This window comes from Phaseolus vulgaris, chromosome 7 (assembly GCF_051622355.1).
Source record: "Phaseolus vulgaris cultivar YP4 chromosome 7, ASM5162235v1, whole genome shotgun sequence".
NCBI classification, from domain to species: Eukaryota; Viridiplantae; Streptophyta; class Magnoliopsida; order Fabales; family Fabaceae; genus Phaseolus; species Phaseolus vulgaris.
Genome location: NC_143504.1, coordinates 41649998 through 41659286, shown reverse-complemented (window position 1 = coordinate 41659286; position 9289 = coordinate 41649998). Strand labels below are relative to the sequence as shown.

The window sequence follows — 9289 nt, the reverse complement described above, 5'->3', positions numbered from 1 at the left end:
TTTATTGAAGATTTATTTGGTGTTAAAGAAATAAGATTTATTCAGTGAAGGTTGAGCAGAGAGAAACAAGATGGTGGACCTAGTCCAAAAAATGTCTCCACTAAGAAAGTAGGATTACAATATTTGTTTTTCTCACTCTATGAGGTTAACACTTAATCTCACCTATCAAGGATAAAATACAATGTCTCTTTAGCCTTTCACTAGGATTTCTAATCTCACACTATGGTGGATATCAATTCTCTCATTTACTCTCTATGTCGCTCTTCTCACCTTGCTTTAATCTTCCTCACAAGTTCCCTTTATATAGAGCAGGAGAGAAATACTTCTTCATAAAGAGATCATGCATAATTAATGCTCGTCATATTTTCAAGATACCTAGAAAAAACTATCATCAATTTTCTAAGTTGAACTTCATAGTCTTTAAGAGAGATAATATTCCAAGATATTAGAATTTCCATCATTGAATGTATTCAATGGGTCAATTACTAAAATTCATTGATCATAGTCTCCCATTAATTAAGGAGATCTTTTCAAAGAATCTCCCATTTCCCAACTTAATTGAGGGGTATCAATAATCCAACTCCCTTACAATAATCTATTAACTTTTTAACTAAAATTTCCTTGGTCAATATGTTGGACCAGTTGTAATCTGTATGAACTTTCTCTAGCTGCAATCACCATCCTCCAAAGCATTTTGTATCCAATGATAACGATAATTCGTGTACTTTGTCCAAGAATGAAATGTAGGATTCTTAGCTAGGTGGATTGCCCTTTGGTTGTCACAATGGAGAACATATCTTTCTTGAACATGACCCAATTTATGCAAATAGGTTTTTCATATATTTTATCTCTTTGCTAGCTGTTGAACAAGGTGCTTTGATGTTTCCAAATCTGCTTTGAAGACTTGAAGAATCTGTTACTGTGTTTGTGTATGTTATTTAGTAGATTATGAGTTGTCAATTCACATCTAGTATTGATCCAAGTTCACTTGATTCTTAATCTCTTTTAAAAAAAAGTTCTTTTTGAAAAACTGTGTTAATTTAGTTAGTTGTTTCGAGCTTTCAATCAGTTGAAAAAGGTGTTGCTCAAAGTCTGGTTACTACAACCAATTTTTCATCCAGTTGATTTGTTGTGACAACCGATTGAATTACACTTAGTGTTTCTCAAAGGATTTGAAAAAAACTTTGGCATTCTTGTCTTTTCTGTGAGGCAAAAATAGTTAGTTATTTCGATAAAAGAACTAGTTGTTTTATGTTGAATCTTTAACAGAAAAAAGAATTCAATTATTTTATTTTAAAATAATCAACTACTTTTCAAACAAAATATTGTTATGAATTCCAAACTGATTTTAAATGGTTCCAACTGCTTTCAATTAATAATTTAACAGTTTTAACCACTTCTTAAAGTCTATATAAACATTGTCTTGTGGTCCTTTTGAAAAAAGAAAACATTATCAAAAACGTTTTCAAGAGATAATCAAGAGCTTTTGAATCATTTTTTGTGTGTGAAGTAGGATCTGAGTTTTCTATTCAATTGTTCTACTGCTTTATAAAGCCCATATGTCTTTTATTTCCTTCTTTGAATACTAGAATTGTACGTAAGTCAGTTTTAAAAAGGGTTTCAAGAAACTGTGGTGTTGCTACGAAGTATTGTGTGTTCTTGAGGGGCTCAAGATCAACATTCTTGGTGTGTGTTTCGTAATATAGTTTTGATTGCATAGTGAATTCTCAGTGGTTAGTTGATGACTAAAATGTAGCTCTTGGTTAAGAGTGAACTAGTATAAATCTCTCTGTGTGATTCTCTCATTCTCTACTATGATATACTGCTTTATATTATGTTTTGTAAGTGACAAACAATCGATTATTTCGATAATTCAACTGGTTATTTTTTCCTTTGCTTTTTAAAACAGATTGGGCAAGCTTTAAGCAAGTGACAAAAACTAATCTTTACATGGATTCTAAACATTCTAATATAAACCCAAACCAAAAGCAACAAGGCTTCAAGCTTCATCTTGGATTTTAAACATCAAAGCTCCCATGCTCTACAATCTCCCCCTATTTGATGGAGACAAATCCTTGGGATGCTTTTAGGAATGTTCTTGTTTAGAATTTGTATAACCTGCATTCATGAGCAAACATAGGAACACAGGATAATTTATTCCATTCAATAAAGCACCAGAAACTAGTTCCCACTAGGTGATTTCCAAAGAGGAACATCAGCCAAATCATATGAGAAACCAGTCAACATAGAAAGGTGCAAACACAGATAAACAATTGGTTATTTCGCAGGAATAACCGGTTGAAATTTTGTATCAGAGTTATAACAAATTTCAAATTTAAACCAGTTAAACAGTTATAGCAGCAATGTTTAAAGTAGTAATAAATGTAGGTAATAAGAAAATTACAGAATCCAATACTTCTCCCCCTATTTGTCTTATCAAATAGACAAAAGGAAGGATAAAAAAACAGCATAAAAGAAAAAAATAAAATTGTTCAGAAATTTAAACCAGAGAATTAGAAAGAAGGATTGTTCTCCCTTTCAAATTGTAAATCCATAATCTGATTATGAACCTCTTCTCTTTGTTCATCCAGGTTTGAAATGCGTGAATCCATATGACTGAACCTTGACTCACACAAATCATGGAGATTGCTTTGATTCTTAGCAAATGTGTCCATGCGATTGATCATCAATCTTTCAAAAGGAGACATTGTGGTCATCCTTTCTCCCATGTAAGCATCATTGTGACCAGCCTGTTGAGTCTCAGCAGCAGGTTCATCTTAAGTTGTTGCATCTTCAGGTTCATCACCCTCATTGGTTCCACTTGGGCCAGCTTGATCACCATCTTTACTCACCCATCTCCTACCAATTTTAGTAAACCCAATTTTTCTTAGGTATCCACTATTAATCTCACTTGAGGGCTTGGTAATTTCAGCTAGCTCCTCTTCTATATCCACTTCAAAATAGTGATGAAAATTACAGATTAAAATTGCATAGGGATAGTGGAAATCACATAACCTTATGGATTTTTGCATATGCTCCTTGATGGTGTGGGTCCAATTGATCTTCACTTTATTCATGATGCAAAAGATCAACAGTAGGTCTTCCTCAGAAATTGTGGAGTGATTGCTCGGTGTGATGATCCATGACACTATGAAGGCTATGGGCCTTTCTTCAAGCTTTAACCCTCCAATAGAAAAAAAAATCTTACTTTGGAGAGGGGATTCTTGAGACAACTTGTGTAAAATTGCATTTTGTTGAACTCTTCGACAACCCCTAGATTGCCTCTATTGATTTTTATTCCAGAGAATTTCAATCCAGCCACAGCAGCCCATACATCATTTATGATGACTATATCTACACTTTTCACATGAGAAACAAGTGATTCACCATTGAATTGAAGGTTAGTATAAAATACCTTCACTAAATCTGGATAAATGTTTCTAGTGAGTTCAAGGAAACATTTCAACCTTTGTTCCTTGAGTAGGCTCCTCACAGTATTCAGATTTTGTTGTTTCATCCATGTAAGTGAGACAAGCTTGGGTGTATTGACAATCTTCCTACTTGTTTCATGTAGGTATTTGTCAATCAATTTTGATTCTCCAGAGAACCACCCTCCAAGCTTCCCACCACTCCTAACAACCCTAGTCTTCATCCTTTTAGCAGATGGAGGAGTTCGAACCATAGCTTAATTCAAAGAGGAACTTTTGCACACTACAGAGAACTTAGAGCAGAGGAAAAAGAAGAATAACAGGTTGTTTGTGTGAAAAGAAACAGCTTATTGCAATCCTTATATAGCCATAACTCTTGGTCAAATTTGGCATGTGGGTTGTTTTCAAAACAAAAAAAACGAATCAAATATGAACCATAAAGCTATTTTTGTTAGTCAAATAGAAAGTACAGATACTCACATGTTGATTTGACCAAACTTTAAAAGAAACTTTAATTTCCAAGATAAGAAGAATCTGATTTATTCTGCACTGATGAAAAGTTTTCAGAAAATCAGATTTTCAATCAGTCATGCTATATTCAAACATCAAGGTTTACAATGTACACGGATTGTATAAGGAAAAGATGAAATACAAGATAATTATAATCCAAGCATAGACATAGAGAAAATGAAATTGGATTTAAAACAAATGTTCAACAAAGAGAAGAACAAGAAAATTATTCTCATATTACAGTTACACAAATGTAAGAAGTTCATGGAATCAGGACAAGGCTTTGTCTTGTACACAAATCTTCTTGAGATCCTGATCTTTCTGACCCTTCAAGTAGAGTTAAAAATCTACAAAACATAACTTGTTAAATCACAAGGTTTGATCCCTTAAAGAACTTAGGACCCTTTGTGTTAGACTTGTCTTTGGAACCATCAAAACATCTGGGAATCCAATTAAAGATCCCTTTAGGAACAAGAGATTTTCGAAACCTGCAGAACCTAACTGAATGACCCTTCTTCATGCAATAGAAGCATGTAACAACCGGTTGAATCGATCTTTTAACCGATTGTTTTTCTGGTACAGTTAAAAAAGGTTTTGAAATCCCATTTCCTTTGCTTTGTGGATAAAAACCCAAACCAGTTTTTCCAAAAACACAATTTTGAGATGCAAGAACATCTTCAAAGTTGAATTTTCCAGTTGTAAGTTTGTCTAAGGTTTTAAAAAGATAGTGAATCTTTCTTTCAAGATTTTCACAATTTTTCACAAACTTTTGACTCACAACTGCATGAGTTTTTGTAAATTAAATCAAGGTTTTCAAAATCTTCTTTTGTTTTTCCCAACTCTTCTTCTAGAGACTTGATTCTATTTTCCAGCCAGTTATTTAGACCTTTCAACTAGTTGTGAGAAAATGTCAATCGGTTAGCCACTTCATGAGTTTCATTAAAAGCTTCAAGCAATTGATAATAGTTGTTACCTTTGATTGAAGATGATGAACTCGTGCTACTGGATACAAATGCTCTAAGGCAGAGATTTGCTTCTTCATCATCAGAAGAGCTTGAGTATGATACTTCATTGTCATCAGATGCCAAATATGTTTTTTTGGCTTTTCCCCTTTTCTAATTTTTGAAATCTGCTCTTTCTTTGATTTCATTGTTGGGGCATTCTGCCTTGATATGACCATGTTCATCACAGCCATATCAAGGGTACTTGTTAATATTAAATTCACTGGGTTTTTTAGAACCATTCCTCTTTGAAGCTTGACTTTTCTTCTTCAAGAACTTGCTGAATTTTCTTGATAGTAGACTCATGATGTCTTCATCACTTCCACTTGAGTCTTGTTGTTGTTTGTGATTGCAAGCTTTGAGTGTTATGCCCTTGTTGTGTTTGTCCTCACTTTCTTGGACAACAAGCCTATTCATTTTGAGCTTGTGCTCCCTAAGCTTACCAAACAATGATACAACTGTCATCGATGTCAAATCTTTTGATTCTGAGATGGCAGTGACCTTTGACTGCTATGTTTTATCAAGACATTTCAATATCTTGATGTTCAGCTCCTCCTTGTCAAAAGTCTTACCAAGACTCATCAAGTGATTCACTATGTGAGAGAACCTTTTCTGCACATCACAAATGGTCTTTCCCTTTTGCATTCTAAAGAGTTCATACTCTTGAATAAGAGCATGGTTTCTGGCTCGCTTGACATCATTTGTCCCTTCATGTGTGACTTCAAAGATGTCCCACATTTCCTTTGCTGAGCTACACTGTGATACCCTAAAAATATCATCACAACTCAAGGCAGAGGTTATTATATTCTTGGCAATCCAGTCAAATTTGGCTTTCTTACCTTCAACCTTAGTCCAATCAGATGAAGGTTTATCAATTAAAACCTCAGTTGAATTAAGGTATAAAGGGACCATTTTCAATTGTTTTTCAAATAAGCTTATCAGTTGAATGCATAAAGATTTTCATTCTCACCTTCCAAAACTGGTAATTGACACCACAAAACAGTGGTGGTTTGTTTATGGAAGGACCTTCTCCAAAAGGAAACTTGTAAGTCATGTAAAAGATTTTTTCAGAAAAAAAACAGAGACTCAAATATTTTTCAAGAGTCTAGCTCTTGATGCCAATTGAAAGAATTGATGGCTTAAACAAGAGGAGGGGGTGAATTGTTTGTCAAAGATTTTCGCAAAGATTGATTAAGAATGAACCTTTATCAAACAATCACATATAAGCAATTAAGGAAAGCAATCAACCAATATTACAAAAACTGTTTTTAGAATTTTGACCAACTCAAATTGCGTTTTAATCGGTTGTTTATACCAGCAACAGAAACTGAATTAACACAAACAATTATAAGGAGATAGAGATAAAAAGATTTACACAACGAGATTTATACTGGTTCACTCAACCTTGAGCTACATCCAGTTCTCATAACAACCTTTGAGTTCCATTAGTAATCAATTCCATATTACACCAACACACCACAAAGAGGTGACCTTGACATTTCCTGTTCCGACCATGGCACAATGGATTGGAATAGGGTTTCAAACCATTCTCTATTGAGTTCTACCATTTCCTCTACATTTTCCCTTTTATTCTATGTTAAGAGAACTAAATTATCCCCTATGTACCTCACATTTATCATACTCATTCCCCCTTTACAAAACACATCATTAACCTGCTTGAATGAAAAATCTAGTTGCATGCGACCAATGAAACTACTTTTCAGCCATGGAAGATTTTTCATATTGGTTTGTATCACGGGTCCATTCCATTTATCTTATTTGCTCCTAGACGAGGACAATCCTTTTGCAGCTTGAGCATATATTGGTTTCCTTTTCTTTTCCAACCAGACAAAATGGCCCCATTATTTTGTTGTATTGACATTTTTCATTGTTGTCATATTACTTTCTCCTTGATAGGCTTGAGTGTAGTTCCTTCTATACCTAAATATGTTGACATGCACTTTGACATTTCCTATTCGAATATTGTTTAGTTATTTCACCAACTGCCTTACGTTATCATAAAGTCTCACAAACTCAAATCTCTTGTCCCACCTATTAAGTCTCTCCGTAAAATAACCTCGTTCACCATTCCCCATCTCTGGTATCGTCCATTCCCACCATGTTCCTATTAAACAAGGTGCTTTGATGTCTCCAAAACCAAGAGGAATGCTTGAAGACCTTATTGTTGATTGTGTGTGTCTAATAGTCTTTGAATTTGTTAATACATTCTTTATGATGATCTAAGGTTAATTGAATCTTAATTCTTTTGAAAAATATGAGTTTTTTAAAGAGTTTGAAATTTGAACCTGTTGAAATGTCGATTCAACCGGTTATTTTGTTTTGATTTTGCTGTCAAACCAATTCAACCGGTTCTTTCGAGAACTAAACTGGTTGTTTTTCTGAAAACCTTAATAAAATTCTATTAAGATGTATCAATCTATTTTAAATTATCCAAACTAATTTTGGTTCTTGATTTAACTGCTTTGACCATCTGATTGAAGTATAAAAAGATTGTTTTACGCTCCTAGTCATTAACTAAGAAAGAGAGATCAATCAAAAACAGTTTTCAAGATTTCAAAAAGCTTTTGGATCATCTCAAGTGTGGAATAGGATTGTCTTGTAATTCTCAACTTTAATATTTGATTTTACCCAGGTGTATTATATTCCCTTCTTCTCTGAGCATTATATATTTTGTGTGATTTGGTGTGGTGCAGTTTCAGATGGTTGTTCTGGAAACTGTGTTTTTCCAAAGAGTGGTGTGTGTTCTTGAGGGGTTCATGATCATCATTTTTGGTATGTTGTTTGTAATCTAGGTTTGATTACATAGTGAATTCTTAGTGGTTAACTGAGGACTGAATGTAGCTCTTGGTTAAGAGTGAACCAGTATAAACATCTTGTGTGAATCTCTCTATCCCTACACTCGTTAAATTGTTTTATCTTTGTTTTAAAATCTGTTAGTATAAACAACCGGTTGTTTCGCAAAAACAACTGGTTGATTTTTTTTAATCAATTTTAAAACAGTTTTCTCTTAGGCTGAACAGTTTTCTAATTGATTGATTCTTCATAGTCTTTCACTCAACATTCAATACTTGCGAAAATTTACCCCCCACCCCCCCGTCTTGTTTAAGGCCTATAATTTTAACAGTTCCAAAGTGCATATGTTTAAACCGAGTAGCCACCGAGGCACCTCTAACATTTACCAAAACCAATGCAAAACAAACACACATAATGATTTATACTAATAAACAATTTCCTTGCCAAAAGAGTTCCAACCTTCTATGCATATTTATGCTGGTTCAGAATATGCACTAATAGTGTTCTTACTGGTTGACTTTGATGACAAGCTCTAGCTTCGTCTGTTTCTTCACAAACCCGTCTTATCTCTTGTTGCTATGGAACGTAGCTTCGTTGAAACAGAGAAGGACCTACTTGTTGATTGCACTCCGACGATCAAGTCAGTAAAGGGATTACTAAAAGTTAAGAAGTAGTAAGTTTTAGTCTTAGAAACAGCGTACCTTAACCTATGGTCTCAAGCCCCTTTTATAGCTTACCTCTTGTAACAGCTTTCTCTCATGAGAATCTAATCTCAACTGAAAGTATACTCAGGAGAAACCCATTCTGTTTAGGGGCGCCTTCTCTAAAGGTGCTACAATAGAACGAAATCTTATCTCCAAGGAGCGCATAAAATAATAACAGAACAATCACCTGTCAACAGAGCACCAACTCATGTGCCAACATTAGGGGAACATTCTGCTCACATGGGCACCCTACTCATGGTGCAACATTATCCCACATAATGTTTCAATGTTTCCAAGTAACTAGTATTTAGGATTAGATCATATCCAGTACCATTGGAATTACATAACCTGATGTTGAGCAATCAATAGCGAACTCGTCCAAGCATATGTGCACATGTGCCATCAACTTCCCGAAACATTAATTATTTTCTCACACAAAATATTTATTAGTTTTATAACTTGATATAATGTCCAATTGTCACAATCTTAAGTATTTATCTAAATAATTTTTTTTTATTATATCATTTTACTAAAGGGAAAATTAAATAAAAAAAAATGTTTTGTTTGGTCTAAGTTTGAGGTTTCTTTTTATGTATATGTTTTGGCTTAGTCCCCTATACTTGTTTGTACTATTTTTACTTTTTTTTCTTCTTTCTTTTTTCTTGTTTAATAATATTTTGTCATGTAATGACATGATTGTTGGATCCTGGTATGTGAACCTAGCTGAGATGACAAGTTTCATGGTGATGCCTAACATGATTTTTTATTTTTATGTTTAAAAAAAGAATGCGTTATCCCAACCCTTCATAAATGTGAAAATAATTTCAAAAAA

At 33.9% G+C, this 9289-nt stretch overlaps 1 protein-coding gene across 1 annotated transcript; it reads right to left on the bottom strand.

The window, feature by feature from the left end:
- Nucleotides 1-5449: 5449 nt before the first annotated feature.
- Nucleotides 5450-5851, bottom strand: LOC137829248 (uncharacterized). The gene has a single exon (XM_068636048.1). It carries the CDS (start codon nt 5849-5851, stop codon nt 5450-5452), a length of 402 nt encoding a protein of 133 aa, XP_068492149.1.
- Nucleotides 5852-9289: the final 3438 nt, after the last annotated feature.